Source organism: Chiloscyllium punctatum, chromosome 12 (assembly GCF_047496795.1).
Source record: "Chiloscyllium punctatum isolate Juve2018m chromosome 12, sChiPun1.3, whole genome shotgun sequence".
NCBI classification, from domain to species: domain Eukaryota; kingdom Metazoa; phylum Chordata; class Chondrichthyes; order Orectolobiformes; family Hemiscylliidae; genus Chiloscyllium; species Chiloscyllium punctatum.
In genome coordinates, this window is record NC_092750.1 from 2,383,300 (window position 1) to 2,399,690 (window position 16,391).

Here is a 16,391-nt window from a genome sequence, read left to right on the forward strand (position 1 = left end):
CCCAGGAATCAGTTTGTTGAACCTCCAGTGCACTTCCTCCATCACCAAAATATCCTTTCTCAGCTAAGGACTGCACACAAAACAGCACATAATACTCCAGCCTTGGTCCTGTGTAATTGCAGTGGGACATCCCCGCTTGAATCCTCTCGCTATGAAAGCAAACTTATCATTTACCTTGGAAGAGCAAATTACTGCAGATACTGGAATCTGTACTGAAAACAACAAATACTGGAGGTCACACTGATCAGGCAGCATTCATAGAGAGATGGGAAGCTAACATTTTGAGTCTGCCCCTGAACACTTACTCTCAGCGACTGGTGTACCAGGGTGCCAGGTCTCATTGCACCCCGCCCCTTTCTCAGTCAATTACCACTCAGAATAATCTGCCTTCCTGTTCTTGCTCCCAAAGTGGCTAACCTCACGTTGATCCACATTAAACTGCATCTGCCATGCATTAACCCACTCCCTCAGCCTGTCCCCATTACACTGCAACATCTCTGCATCCTCCTCATAGCTCACCCTCCCACCCAGCTTGGTGTTACCTGGAAACCTGGGGATAGTACAGTCAGTTCCTCATCTAAATCATGACTATATCGTGTGAATAGCTGGGGCCCTAGCTCTGGCCCCTACAGTATCCCATTACTCACTGCCTGCCCCTTGGAAGATCACCTGTTCATTTCTAACCTCTGTTTCCTGTCCATCTCAATACACTAGCCCCCAAACCCATGTGCTTTAATTTTATGTTTTATGAAATCCATTTGTCACAGTTTTGTCTATTTACTTTGTCTGGGAACATTCATGCTTGCTTCTAAAATGACCAACTTTGTGTCAGCAGCGAATTCGGATATCCCATCATCTAAGTCACTTATCAAAAGGATGAAGAATTGAGGCCCCAACACAGATCCCTATGGGACTTCTCTCATCACACGCTGCCCATTCAAATACCTGCTGATTAATCTGGTTTTGCCTGCTCTCGTTCAGCAAGTTTCTAATCCAGCTCAGTAATTTGTCTTAATTCCATGGATTTCAGTTTTAGTGAACAGTCACGTCAGATGGAATTCATCAAGCTCCTTCAACTCATGGGGTGGCACGGTGGTTTAGTGGTTAGTACTGCTACCTCACACCACCAGAGACCCGGGTTCAATTCCCACCTCAGGCAACTGTCTGTGTGGAGTTTGCACATTCTCTGCGTGGGTTTCCTCCGGGTGCTCCGGTTTCCTCCCACAGTCCAAAAATGTGCAGGTCGGGTGAATTGGCCATGCTAAATTGCCTGTAGTGTTAGGTGGCTGAGTCAGGGGTAAATATAAGGGGGTGGGTTTCTCTTTGGAGGGCCGGTGTGGACTTGTTGGGCCGAAGGGCCTGCTACCACTCTGTAGGTAATCTAATCTAATCAACTCAATGGAGAAATGCTGTTCCCTCTCGCTGATGATACATGTGTAGGCGACACAGATGTTTGTTTTGGGTGTGAGTTGGGAATATGGGGAAAAATGTTTTTATCACAGCGAGCGGTAACAACCTGGAACCCACTGCCCAGATTGGGAGCACAGATGACCAACTATTTCACAAGGACGTTGAATGCCTACCCTAGGAAAAAATAACTTGCAGAGTAAAGGGGAGAGAGCAGGGAATGAGAAATCCAGCAGGAACTCGGTCGGTCAATTAACGTCCTTCCGAAACAGAATGCATCATTGAATTTAAAACGTTAACTCTGCTTTCCCACCACAGATGTTGCCAGTTCTGCTGAATCTCTCCAGCAATTTCTGACTTTGACTCTGTGCCTCCCTTAACTCTTTGAAAGAGTAACCAATAAGAATAAAGAGCTGAATGGTCTGTTTCTGTGCTATACCAGTCCACGATTCTTATTGATCGAAGACTCTAATTTAAATGTTTCGGTAGGGGCGATATAAAGCCCCTATTTACTTCCTGATGTAAATAAGGAGCCTCAGGCCTTTGCTGGCAATGTACAAGCGTCTTTCCAGAATCTTTCTCAGCGTGTGATCATACCCAGCTCAATAAAACATCCTAGCATCGGAGACAGTTATTGTTTGCACATTGGCTTCTCTCGTTGGACAGAAACAACTTGTAAGGAGTTTAACCTGCTCATGACCACACCTCAGGTGAGGCTGAGAACTCAGAGTTTGCATGGTTGTCTTCCTCACTTTAAATCACAATCCACCTCCCCAGCCAACTGAGCCGGCCTTGAACTGCCACATACAGTCAGCTCCTGCCACCTAATGGCCAGAGATGGAACAGCAGCAATGTGATTTGTCCAATCCAGCAGAAACTCTGAAAACAACACATTCATTACATTTCCAATGCAATTTTAAATATAATTTCACGAGTGCTGGGCAGAGGCATAAACAGCCAAAACATAGATATTGAAGCAATCAAGGAGCTCAGGGATCTGATGAGATTCTGAAAGGGGGAGAGCAAGGTTGAGCAGTTGGGAGGCTGAAGAACTTAAATTGGAGAGTCTGTGCTCCTTAACTGGACAGACACCTGGGGGGGGGGGACCTAATTCACTGACTCTGTGAAAATCTTACATTCTGGTGTCCTGATAGGTGGAGAAAGACTGGGACCCAGGAACATGAACACACACACACTGACAGACAGACAGACACACAAACACACACAGACACACATACACACAGACAGACAGACACACAAATACACACAGACACACACACACTGACAGACAGACACACAAATACACACACACACATACACAGACACAGACACACACACACAAATACACACAGACACACACACAGACACACACACACACACAAATACACACACACACACACACTGACAGACACACAAATACACACACACACAGACACACACACAAATACACAAATACACACAGACACACAAATACACAGACAGACACACACACACACACACTCCTTGCCCATTTCCAGTTCATAATGATTTTTCTGAGGCTACTTTTATTGGCTGCATTATCGCCGCTGTGAGAATGAGGTTTACTCCCTGACCTTCTCATTGATGCTTTCCACCATTAGCCCCTTGACTTTATTCTCCAAATCCTTCAGCTGTTTCCTCTGAGCAGCCATTGACTTTCGGAAGGTTTTTTCCTGTTCCTGAAGGAGTCTCTCTGTTTCATGTCTTATATCCTCTGACTGTACGACTGGGCTGTATGGACCAGATACTGACCCGTTCACCACTCTCTCAGCTTCACAGGATTCCTGGTAATACTTGAGCATTGAATCATAGAGCTCTGTAAAAGACAGATTTCCAATCGTTAAGGTTTGAGATGTTTCTCAATGAGCTGGATACACACGGTGGAGTTCCTCAGGGGTTAAAAATCATTGATAAGATGAGGATCCATCACCCACTCTCTCATCAGACAGTGGGAAGCTGCCTTATTGAACTGAATGGCTTATAAGATGCTGCAGAGGCCAGTGATGAATGAATCAGGGAATGGAGTCCCATTGAACCCCAGACTGGGTAAGGATAGGAGGTTTCCAACCTAAAGGACATTCGTGAACTGGCTGGGTTTTTAGGACAATTTCACAGCTTCACTGTCACTTTGACTGACCCAAACGGTCTGATTTTTAAATTCTTACATTTTTAGTTTGAATTCTCGAACTGCCCTCTGTGGGATTTGAACCCATGTCATAGAGTCTTGCAGCACGGAAACAGGCCCTTCAGCCCAACTCATCCATGCTGACCAGGTTTCTAAACTGAACTCGTCCCCAGTATTTGGCCCACATTCTCTAAACCTTTCCTGGTCCAAATGTCTTTTAAATTGTTGTCATTGTACTCACCTCGATTACTTCCTCTGGCAGCTCATTCCATATACACACACCACCCTCTACATGAAAAAGATGCCCCTCAGGTTCCTTTTAAATCTTTCCCCGCTCACCTTAAACCTGTGCCCTCTAGTTTTGGACTCCCCTACCTCAGGGAAAAGATCTTGACTATTCACTATATCCACACTCCTCATGATTTTATAAACCTCTAAGATCTAAGGTGGGCGGCACGGTGGCACAGCGCCTAGCACTGCTGCCTCACAGCGCCAGAGACCCGGGTTCAATTCCCGCCTCAGGCGACTAACTGTGTGGAGTTTGCACATTCTCCCCGTGTCTGCGTGGGTTTCCCCCGGGTGCTCCGGTTTCCTCCCACAGTCCAAAGATGTGCAGGTCAGGTGAATTGGCCACGCTAAATTGCCCGTAGTGTTAGGTTAGGGGTATGGGTGGGTTGCGCTTCGGCGGGGCGGTGTGGACTTGTTGGGCCGAAGGGCCTGTTTCCACACTGTAAGTAATCTAATCTAATCTAATCTAATCCAATCCTCTCACAGTCTCCTACACCCCAGGGAAAGAAGTTCCAGCCATTCCTTATTACACAGACCCTTTTTGCACCTTTTTCAGTTTAACAACAGCATTCCTTTAACAGGGCAACCAGAATTATACTCAGTCCTTCAAAAGTGGACTAACCAATGTCTTGTTCAGTTGTAACATGACATCCCAACTTCGTACTCAATACTCTGACCAATGACGGCAGGTATGCTGAATGCCTCCTTCACTGCCCTATCTACCTGTGAAGCCACTTTCAAGGAACTATGTACCTGCACCCCAAGGTCTCTTTGTTAGACCACACTCCCCAGGGCCTTATCATTAACTGTGGAAGTCCTGCTCTGGTTTGTCTTATTAAAGTACAACAGCTTGCATTTATCCAAATTAAACTCCAGTCCCATTCCTTAGCCCACTGGTTCAATTGATCAAGATGCTTTGTAATCTTCGATAAACGTCTTCACTCTCCACTACAGCACCATATTCTGGTGTCATCCACAAACTTACTAACCATGCTTTCTATATTCTCATCCAAATAATTTATATAAATATTACATAATGTTCCTTGGATTATTCATTTCTTAATCCCTTCTATGTTGCGGGACAAAATCTAGAGAAAGATATACTGGCATTGGAGGCAGTGCAGAGAAATACATGCAGCTGATCCCAGGGATAGAGGTCAGTCTTATGAGGAGAGGGTGAGTCAGTTGGACCTGTACTCATGGAGTCTAGAAGAGTGAGAAGCGACCTAATTGAAACCGTGGGCGGCACGGTGGCACAGTGGTTAGCACTGCTGCCTCACAGCGCCTGAGACCCGGGTTCAATTCCCGCCTCAGGCGACTGACTGTGGGGAGTTTGCACGTTCTCCCCGTGTCTGCGTGGGTTTGCTCCGGTTTCCTCCCACAGTCCAAAGATGTGCAGGCCAGGTGAATTGGCCATGCTAAATTGCCCGTAGTGTTAGGTAAGGGGTAAATGTAGATGTAGGGGTATGGGTGGGTTACGCTTCGGCGGGTCGGGGTGGACTTGTTGGGCCGAAGGGCCTGTTTCCACACTGTAAGTAATCTAATCTAATCTAAGCTTCTACAGGGACCTGTAGAAAGATTGTTTCCTCTTGTGTTTAGGACCAGAGGGAAACCTTTCAGAATAAGGAATTGCTAATTCCAGACAGACTGGGGAGGAATGTCTTCCCTCTGAGGGGAGTGAATCTGTGGAATTCTTTCCCACAGAGGGCTGTCGGAGCTGGGTCATTCAGGATATTCAAGACAGATTTTTAATTAGAATGGGAATCAAGTGTTATGGAAAAAGGAAAGGAAGTGGAGTTGAGGATCATTGGATCAGCTAGGATTTCCCTAAATGACAGAGCCGACCCAATGAGCTTTATCTGTTCCTACATCTTTTGGCCTCTCACAAGGAGGACTTGAGGTGAACAGTATCGATATATATAAAGGGAAAATGAGATGAAACAAAGGGGGAGATGGAGGTGGAGGATTATGATGGTGGATTTAGATGAGGAACGATAGAAGGAGGTGTGAGTGGATCATAAATTCCAGCATGGATTGGTTGGACCAAACGGCCTGTTTCTGAGCCACATTTCCAGAGTAATGTGATGGTCATCAGTCCTAGCCTACTGTTCATAAATCAATGCTGACTCTTAGATCAGCTTCAGAAATGCAAAATGTTCAGACACCATCGATGCTGCTCTCTAATCACCTCATTCTCCTGCCTCATCTTTTAGTGGAGTCACATTCACAATATCCCAAATTATAGAAATGATTCCTGAACAAGTGCAATCAGGAACTTCTTGCCTGACAGGGTGGCTAAAGTAGATTCCATAAGAACTTGCAAAAGGGATTTAGATCAAAAGCTTAATGGACAAGGCATTATGGTCAGATTGGTGGTCAGATGGTATTAACGGTCAGATGCATTTGGAACATTGTGAGCAGTTTAAGGCCCAGTATCTAAGGAAGGCACTGGAGAGGGTCCAGAGGGGGTTTACAGGAATGATCCAGGGGGAGAAGGGCTGGTCATGTGAGGAGCAGTTTAGGACTCTGGGTCTGTACTTGATGGAGTTAGAAGGATGGGGGGGAGGGGATGGGGGCGCGGTGTGATATGACTGAAACTTAACAGGATACTGAGAGGCCTGGAGAGAGGGGACATGGAGAAGATGTTTCCAGCGGTAGGAGAGACTAGGACCCGAGACACAGCCTCAGGGTGAAGGGACAATCCTTTAGGACTGAGATGGGGAGGAACTTCTGCAGCCAGAGGGTGGGGAACCTGTGGGACCCATTGTTGCAGAGGGCTAAAGGGGCCAAGTCACTGAGTGCCTTTAAGACACAGATAGATAGGTTCCGGATTGAAGGTTGTCGGAAAACGCAGGAGAATGAGGTGGAGTAGATCTGATGGAGCGAATGGCCTAATTCTGCTGTTGTGGTCTTATAAAAAATAAAATCACAGAACATTGATGTAAGAGCAGAGCTGTGCGTTAGAAAACAGGGACAATGGTTCCAAATGAACCTGCTCTGAATTGTGTGCTTTTATGACTTGTGTATTCTACCGAACTGAGGACAATCAGCTGAATAAAAACACACCTTTGAAGTTTGATGTGATAAATTTATGCAGCTCCTTTGTTTTCTCGATGAGTGACACGTTGAGAATCCTTGATTCCTCCTCCAGCTGTTTAATATCCCTTTCTGCTTTGATGTTTTTCGCATCGGTCCTGGCTGTATCTTCTGTCAGAGTATCCATCCTCTGTGACAGTCGCTTCATCTCCTTCCTGAGGGACAGTAAAGGAACATTCACTCCACTGGGACACTGCAAAAACCGACTGACTCAAAACCCAAGAGTGAGAGTGGAGCTGTGTGGTTAGATTTGAGATGGTTATTTTCCAATTGTGAGAGATTTATCTGTGAAATGCAGGACTAGAGACATAGAAATGTACAGCATGGAAACAGACCATCACACAACACCAGGTTACAGTCAAACAGGTTCATTTGGAAGCACTAGCTTTTGGAGCGCTGCTCCTTCATCATGTGGTTGTGGAGAATAAGATTGTAAGATACAGAATTTGATCAGGTCAGATTCCCTACAGTGTGGAAACAGGTTCTTCAGCTCAATACGTCCACACCGACCCTCCGAAGAGTAACCCACCCAGACCCATTTTCCTCTGACTAATACACCTAACACTACGGGCAATTTAGCATAACCAATCCACCCTAACCTGCACATCTTTGGACTGTGGGAGGAAACCGGAGCACCCGGAGGAAACCCACGCAGACACGGGGAGAATGTGCAAATTCCACCTGAGGCGGGAATCGAACCTGGGTCCCTGGTGCTGTGAGACAGCAGTGCTAACCATTGTGTCACCAATTTTGTTTCCTCCTGAGGCCTTCCATGTTAGGTAGATAGATCCTGTTTCTCACAAGCCTGACAGTTACAGGAACCCAATACTCAGAAATATCCTCAGTCCTGCTGAGTGCCATGAAATTTCCCTTCCCACAATCCTGAATACTTTGTCTTTGCTCACAGATTCGGAGTCTTGAAGCTTAATAAACTCCAGTCGAAGAGGGTCCCAAATTTAGAGCAAAAGTTTACAGTGTGATGTAACTGAAATTATATATTGGAAAAGACCTGAATTGTTTGTTAAGTCTCTCACCTTTTAGAATGACCATGTTGATTTCAGTTCTTTCATATGTAAATGAAGGAGCAGCGCTCCAAAAGCTAGTGCTTCCAATTAAACCTGTTTGACTATATCCTGACGTTGTGTGATTTCTAACTTTGTATACCCCAGTCCAACACCGGCATCTCCAAATCATATACAAAGGAACCTCAATTATCTGAATGTGATGGGTGGGCACTATTTCGTTCAGATAAGCAATTATTCGGTGAATCGATTCAATGCCTTTCCTCTGGGGCTTGGAGTTTTAAAGTCTGCTCCCCGTTCTGGGGACTGCAGCATAACATGCGCGAGCCCAACCCCACCGTCCAACACTGCTCCCCCTCCCCCACCCCCACCCGCCCCCTGCCTGTCCCCACCTCCACCCCACCACACAACCCCCGGTGCACCTCCTCCATCTCTCCGGGGCAGCCAGACTTGAAACTAACAAAAAGACTGCTGCTGCTACTGCCATTTGGGCGGTGAGTCTTCAAATAGCATGCGCATGTATACACGCAGACACACAGACACACACACACACACCCCCGCAAACACAGACAAACACACGCAAACACAGATACAGACACAGACACAGACACACACACAGGCAAACACAGACAGACACACACTCACACAGACACACACGCACGCAAACAGACACACACACACGCAGACGCAAACAGACACACACACACGCAAACAGACACACACACGCAAACAGACACACACACACGCAAACAGACACACACACACACGCACACAGCCAACGCAAACAGACACACACACGCACAGATACAGACAGACACTCTCACATGCACACAGACACACGCACACACACAGACGGAGACACCCACACACCCACAGACACACAGACACCCACACACCTTTTCACTGCAACATTGTGACAGGTTTCACCTTTGCTCTATACAGGACAATGTTAGAGAGATTAACTGGGGACGGGGTGGGGGTGGGGGGGGGGGAGAGGGGTTAGACTACTTGCCTGTGTAGAACTCCAGGGAAAGTGTGGGAAGAGAGAGAGAGAGAGAGAGAGAGAGTGAGGTGCGCGGGGGGGGGTGGGAGGTCAGTCATTTAGAGACGGTGTCTGCGCTCCCATCAGTCACAGACTGTTCTCGGCAGCACTTTTAATCACTGTAAACAAAAGACATGATCACTGTTGGACACACATCTTTAATGTAATGTTTCTGTCAGGACTTCGAGATCTCCTTTGGATAATCCGGATTTCGGATAATTGGTATTCGGATAATCGAGGTTCCTCTGTATGGGGATCAGAATAGCACTTTGCAAATAAATGCAAAGGGTTTTTTCAGACTCAGTCTGTGGTTATGATTAGGAATGTCCAGCCCAATCAGAGAGTCATCCAGCAGAGAAACAGGCCCTTCAGCCCACCATGTTGGTGCCAACCAACAAACATCAAACTACACTAATCCCATTCCCATGTACTCGGCCCATAGCCGACTGTGCCCTGGTATTATAAGTGCCCATCCAGATGCTTCTTAAATATTGCAACAGGACCTACCTCCACCACCCTCTCAAGCAGAACGTTTCACTCTTTTTTTATTCATTCCTGGGATGAGGGTGTCACTGGCTGGGCCAGTATTTATTGTCCATCCCTAATTGCCCAGAGGGTAGTTAAAAGCCAACCACATTGCTGTGGATTTGGAGTCACATGTAGGCCAGACCAGATGAGGAAGACAGTTTCCTTCCCTAAAGGACATTAGTGACGTAGATGGTAGTTTTTGACAATTGATAATAGGTTCATGGGTCATCATTGGATTCTTAATTTCAGATGCTTATTTATAGCCATAGAGTCATAGAGATATACAGCATGGAAGCAGACCCTTCGGTCCAACCTAGGCAAAAGTGAGGATTGCAGATGCTGGAAACCAGAGTTTGGATTAGAGTGGTGCTGGAAAAGCACAGCAGGTCAGGCAGCATCCGAGGAGCAGGAAAATTGACTTTTCGGGCAAAAGCCCTTCATCAGGAATGGCCAACCTGCCCATGCCGACCAGATATCCCAACCCAATCTAGTTCCACCTGCCAGCACCCGACCCATATCCCTCCAAACCCTTCCTATTCATACACCCATCCAAATGCCTCAAAGCAACCAGTGGTAGACTCAGTGGACAGAATAGTCTACTTCTCCATGAAAAGATTCCACCATTCTATGACAAAGAGTGGTGTGAGTGGTGTCCCTCAGGGTGCACACAGGACGGGGAATCCAATCGGGAGCCTGGGTCTTCAGAATAATTAAAGGTAGTAAATGGGTGACCATGACTCTGGGCTCAAAGGGGCAGACATCCTGAGTTTAGGACCAGTAACTGAGCGATATATAAGTGCCAGAACTGGGCAGATAGCTCAGAGGATTGTGGCGTTGGAGATGGTGATGGAGTTAGAGAAGGGTGTAGGGGCTGGAGGAAGTTACAGAGATGGGGGGGGGGGGGTGTAGGGGCTGGAGGGGTTACAGAGATGGGGGGGGGGGTGTAGGGGCTGGAGGGGTTACAGAGATAGAGACAGGTTTGATTAGATTCCCTACAGTATGGAAACAGGCCCTTCAGCCCAACAGGTCCACACCAACCCTCCGAAGAGCAACCCACCTAGACCCATTCCCTTACATTTACCCCTGACTAATGTAATTACACAATGGGCAATTTATCATGACCAATTCACCTAACTTGCACATCTTTTAGATTGTGGGAGGAAACTGGAGCACCCAGAGGAAACGCACACAGACACTGGGAGAATGTGCAAACTCCACACAGAGAGTCACCTGAGGCAGGGATTGAACCCAGGCCCCTGGTGCTGTGAGGCAGCAGTGCTAACCACTGAGCCACCTAGGTGTAGAGGCTGGAGGGAGTGACAGAGATAGGGAGGGGGTGTAGAGGCTGGAGGGGGTGACAGAGATAGGGAGGGGGTGTAGGGGGCTGGAGGGGGTGACAGAGATAGGGAGGGGGCGTAGGGGGCTGGAGGAGGTGACAGAGATAGGGAGGGGGTTACAGAGATAGTGAGGGGATGTAGGTGCTGTAGGGGGTTATAGAGATAGGGAGGGGGTGTAGGGGGCTGGAGTGGGTTACAGAGATAGGGAGGGGGTGTAGGGGGCTGGAGGAGGTGACAGAGATAGTGAGGGGGTGTAGGGGCTGGAGGGGGTGACAAGAGATGGGGAGGGGGTGTAAGGGCTAGAGCGAGGTGACAGAGATTGGGAGGGGGTGTAGGGGCTGGAGGGGGTGACAGAGGTAGGGATGAGGTGTAGGGGGCTGGAGGAGGTGACAGATAGGGAGGGGGTGTAGAGGCTGGAGGGGGTGACAGAGATAGGGAGGGGGTGTAGGGGCTGGAGGGGTTGATAGAGATAGGGAGAGGGCGTAGAGGCTGGAGGGGGTGACAGAGATAGGGAGGGGATGTAGAGGCGGAGGGGGTGACAGGGATAGGGAGAGGGCGTAGAGGCTGGAGGGGGTGACAGAGATAGGGAGAGGGTGTAGAGGCTGGAGGGGGTGACAGAGATAGGGAGGGGGTTACAGGGATAGAGTGGGAGGAGAGAGTTTAAGCTGAGGCTGGGTTAGGGTCAGACCATGGGGCAGGTGTGGACCTGTATCAGAGCACAGTGCAGGGTTAAAATTAACTGAATTTTAATATCCATCCAGTGTTGCTCAGAAGAGGAAGGGAATAAATTTCCAAAAGGATTAAGGAAAAGAGTGAGGCCATTTGATTGGAGGGTGTGTGAGGATTGACCGGGGTAAGCTGTCGCTGATCCATGGAGCTGGGAGGGCAGCTCTCAGTAGGACACTCTCTCCCTCCCACTGGGCACCCCCCTACTCTCTGTGTGTCACTCTACCTGAGACTCTCAGCCAGATGGTACAGCTGTTCCAGAGTTCTGGGACTGATGAGAGGTTCCTCGTGGAGCAGTGCCTCTACATCCTGTAGCTTCTTCTCCAGCTCCTGGAGACTGTCGTTCCCTGCTCCAGTTGCCCCAGACACGGTGAGACGATGCACTGCCTCCTTGAGAGCTCGCAGCCTCTCCCCTAACTGTTTCACCTTCTCATCCCACAAATCAAAGCAGGAATGACATCGGGTACAGCTGGGGGAGCGTCCATGGTAACCTCGGTTACACTGGTCACACCGGGGGCCGGTGTAGCCTTCCTTACAGAGGCAGCGGCCAGTAGACCGATCACATTGTTGTATCTCGGAACCTTCCGGATCACAGTCACATGCTGGGGATAGATGACAAGGGGTTAGGATCACTCAAGATGTTGCAGCCTTAACTCCCAGGTGATGCTGAGAAACAAAGACCCAATGGATTAGACACTTGCTGCTTCATTCCACCAGGGTCACACTGATACAGCACGGGGTCAGATACAGAGTAAAGCTCTCTCTACACTGTCCCCCATCAAACACTCCCAGGACAGGGACAGCACTGGGTCAGATAGAGAGTAAAGCTCCCTCTACACTGTCCCCATCAAATACTCCCAGTACAGGGATAGCACAGGGTTAGATACAGAGTAAAGCTCCCTCTACACTGTCCCCATCAAACACTCCCAGTACAGGGACAGCACTGGGTCAGATACAGAGTAAAGCTTCCTCTACACTGTCCCCCATCAAACACTCCCAGAACAGGGGCAGCACAGGATTAGATACAGAGTAAAGCTCTCTCTACACTGTCCCCATTAAACACTCCCAGGATAAGAACAGCAGTGTTAGATACAGAGTGAAGCTCCCTTTACACTGTCCCCCATCAAACACTCCCAGGACAAGAGGATTGATGAGGGCAGAGCGGTAGATGTGATCTATATGGACTTCAGGAAGGCAAGGTCCCCCATGGGAGACTGATTAACAAGGTTAGATCTCATGGAATACAGGGAGAACTAGCCATTTGGATACAGAACTGGCTCAAAGGTAGAAGACAGAGGGTGGTGGTGGAGGGTTGTTTTTCAGACTGGAGGCCTGTGACCAATGGAGTGCCACCAGAATCGGTGCTGGGTCCTCTACTTTTTGTCATTTACATAAATGATTTGGATGTGAGCATAGGAGGTACAGTTAGTAAGTTTGCAGATGACACCAAAATTGGAGGTGTAGTGGACAGCAAAGAGGCTTACCTCAGATTACAACAGGATCTTGACCACATGGACCAATGGGCTGAGAAGTGGCAGATGGAGTTTAATTCAGATAAATGCGAGGTGCTGCATTTTGGGAAAGCAAATCTTAGCAGGACTTATACACTTAATGGTAAGATCCTAGGGAGCATTGCTGAACAAAGAGACCTTGGAGTGCAGGTTCATAGCTCCTTGAAAGTGGAGTCGCAGGTAGATAGGATAGTGAAGAAGGTATGCTTTCCTTTATTGGTCAGAGTATTGAGTACAGGAGTTGGGAGGTCATGTTGTGGCTGTACAGTACATTGGTTAGGCCACTGTTGGAATATTGTGTGCAATTCTGGTCTCCTTCCTATCGGAAAGATGCTGTGAAACTTGAAAGGGTTCAGAAAAGATTTACAAGGATGTTGCCGGGGTTGGAAGATCTGAGCTACAGGGAGAGGCTGAACAGACTGGGGCTGTTTTCCCTGGAGCGTCGGAGGCTTAGGGGTGACCTTATAGAGGTTTACAAAATCATGAGGGCCATGGATAGGATAAATAGACAAAGTCTTTTCCCTGGGATCGGGGAGTCCAGAACTAGAGAGCATAGGTTTAGGGTGAGAGGGGAAAGATATAAAAGAGACCTAAGGGGCAATCTTTTCACACAGAGGGTGGCACGTGTATGGACTGAACTGCCAGAGGATGTGGTGGAGGCTGGTACAATTGCAACATTTAAGAGGCATTTAGATGGGTATATGAATAGGAAGGGTTTGGAGGGATATGGGTCGGGTGCTGGCAGGTGGGACTAGATTGGGTTGGGGTATCTGGTCGGCATGGACGGGTTGAACCAAAGGTCCATTTCCATGCTGTACATCTCTATGTCTATGACAGGGACAGCACGGGGTTGGTTACAGAGTAAAGGTCCCTCTACGCTGTCCCCATCAGACACCAGTTATGCTTGCACAGGGTATCAGCATCACTAGCTGGGTCAGCATTTATCATCCATCCCTAATTACCCAGGGGGCAGCTAAGTGTCAACCACATTGCTGTGGGTCTGGAGTCACATGTAGGCCAGACTAGATGTCCTTCCCTAAAGGAACCAGATGAGTTTGACAATAATTCATGTTAGTTGCATGGTCCCCAGCATTGAAACCTTTCTTCAATTTCTGATTAATTCAGTGAATTATATGTCAGCAGCGGTTGTGGTGAGATTTGAACCTGTGCCCTGGGAGCTCTCTGTCTGCCTCTCTGGATTACTGGCCCAGTGATGCTTCCTCCGAACCTCTCAGGAGTGGTCTGTTCTTCAGGAGCAGAGGGAACTCCTGGATTGGTTCCTGGACAAGGGAAAAGGGGCAATCCGGCAGAAATTCTGAATCATTTTCTCTTCAATCATTCCCAGGAGTGGGAGCCAGGCTGGATCAGAAACCAGCTCCATACCAGCCTCTCCTTTATCATACCTCCACTGAGAACGAAGTGAGATCAAAACTTTTGGGTAGCTCACTGGTTAGCACTGCGGCCTCACAGCGCCAGGGACCCGGGTTCGATTCCTGCCTCGGGTGACTGTCTGTCTGGAGTTTGCACCTTCTCCCCGTGTCTGCGTGGGTTTCCTCCGGGTGCTCCGGTTTCCTCCCACAGTCCAAAGATGTGCAGGTCAGGTGAATTGACCATGCTAAATTACCCGTAGTGATAGATGCATGAGTCAGAGGGAAATAAGTCTGTGTGGGTTACTCTTCGGAGGGTCGGTGTGGACTTGTTGGGCCAAAGGGGCTGTTTCCACACTGTAGGGAATCTAATCTAATCAAAACGTTCCAGCCTCACCGGGAATGTTTGCCATTCAGAAGTTCAGCTCTCCTTACCCTGACAGTCCAGAGCAGGATTGCCCCAGTATCCTTCCTGACACTCCGAGCAGGTCTGACCTCCCAGTCCTGGGCGGCACTCACACTGGCCTGTGAACTGTCACAAACACCAATTAGCAACATGCACCAAACAGGGGGTCAGTGAGCAGGGGGTGAGGCTGGTGAGGGGGCAATGGGCAAGATGGGGAGTGGGGTGTGGGGTGGGTGCAGGTGCAGTGGGAGACTCGGGAAGGTTTGCAGAGATTGAGAAACACAGACGGTCTGGCAACAAAAATAAAATAAACACCTGCAGATACTGCAAATCTGAAACAAAATCAGAAAGTGCTGGAAAACCTCAGCACATCTGACTGTACCTGCAGAGAGTAAAACAGAATTAACATTTCTTATTCAGAACTGGGGTTGGCAGCTATTCCTGTCTCTCACTCTCTCCTCAAATGCTGTCAGACCTGCTGAGCTTCTCCAGCTATTTCGAGTTTTGCTTCATCTGCAGTATTTTGTTTTTATTGAGTATTGTTAAAAATCCCGAGGTTAAAGATTCAATAGGCAGTGTTCGAGTGTATTCCTTTTCTGGTCAGTGTTTAATTTCAAAAAATCCATCACTAAACTCTGAAAACGGATGCTGAGTTCTGCATGCAGATAAAAATGTATAAAAATAATTAACCGATAGTCAGTGCTGAGGGAGTGCTGCACAGTCCGAGGGTCAGTGCTGAGGGGGTGCTGCACAGTCTGAGGGTCAGTGCTGAGGGGGTGCTGCACAGTCCGAGGGTCAGTGCTGAGGGAGTGCTGCACAGTCTGAGGGTCAGTGCTGAGGGGGTGCTGCACAGTCCGAGGGTCAGTGCTGAGGGAGTGCCACAGTCTGAGGGTCAGCACCGAGGGAGTGCAGCACTGTCAGAGGGTCAGTGCTGAGGGAGTGCCGCACTGTCAGAGGGTCAGTGCTGAGGGAGTGCAGCACTGTCGGAGGGTCAGTGCTGAGGGAGTGCTGCACTGTCGGAGGGTCAGTGCTGAGGGAGTGCTGCACTGTCAGTGGGTCAGCGGTGAATTGATGTGCCTGCTGAGGAACTTGATGAATTCTGATACTTACCATGTTGCAGTGTGGATTTTGAGAGTGTTCGGGTTGGCACCTACACGGCTCACATCCTTGCAAACTGCCAAAGTTCCAGTAATTCTCTCTGCACTGGTCACAGTTCTTTCCAATGACATTCTCCCTGCAAGGACAATGTCCAGTTGTGCGATCACAGTGGCAGTACTCCCTGGAATTACACTCAGACTCCAGTGTGCCCTGAAAGTTGCAGGTACACCCTGTGGAGAGGACAATGAACATGAAGGTTATCTTCATTTTTGTGTATACATGCTGCACAATCAGTGACTATTCAAACTCCCCCTTCCTGAATACAGTGTCCCGCCGACAACACAACATGGGAACCACAGTCAGCTGTTCGGCCCATCCTGCCTGTTCCACCAGGCTGGCCTTGGGCTTCACTTCCACTTT

At 48.4% G+C, this 16,391-nt stretch overlaps 1 protein-coding gene across 5 annotated transcripts in view; it reads right to left on the bottom strand.

Moving 5' to 3' along the window:
* The window catches only part of lamb2l (laminin, beta 2-like), a 178,829-nt gene that overhangs the window by 32,561 nt on the left and 129,877 nt on the right, over positions 1–16,391 (bottom strand). For all 5 annotated transcript variants that reach the window (XM_072581753.1, XM_072581750.1, XM_072581752.1 and 2 more), the window contains 5 exons: positions 15,984–16,201; positions 14,903–14,999; positions 11,816–12,191; positions 6,905–7,089; positions 3,000–3,241 (listed from right to left, as the gene is read on the bottom strand). In XM_072581753.1, the coding sequence (XP_072437854.1) occupies positions 3,000–3,241; positions 6,905–7,089; positions 11,816–12,191; positions 14,903–14,999; positions 15,984–16,201 (1,118 nt within the window). The remainder of the gene's footprint in view (positions 1–2,999; positions 3,242–6,904; positions 7,090–11,815; positions 12,192–14,902; positions 15,000–15,983; positions 16,202–16,391) is intronic.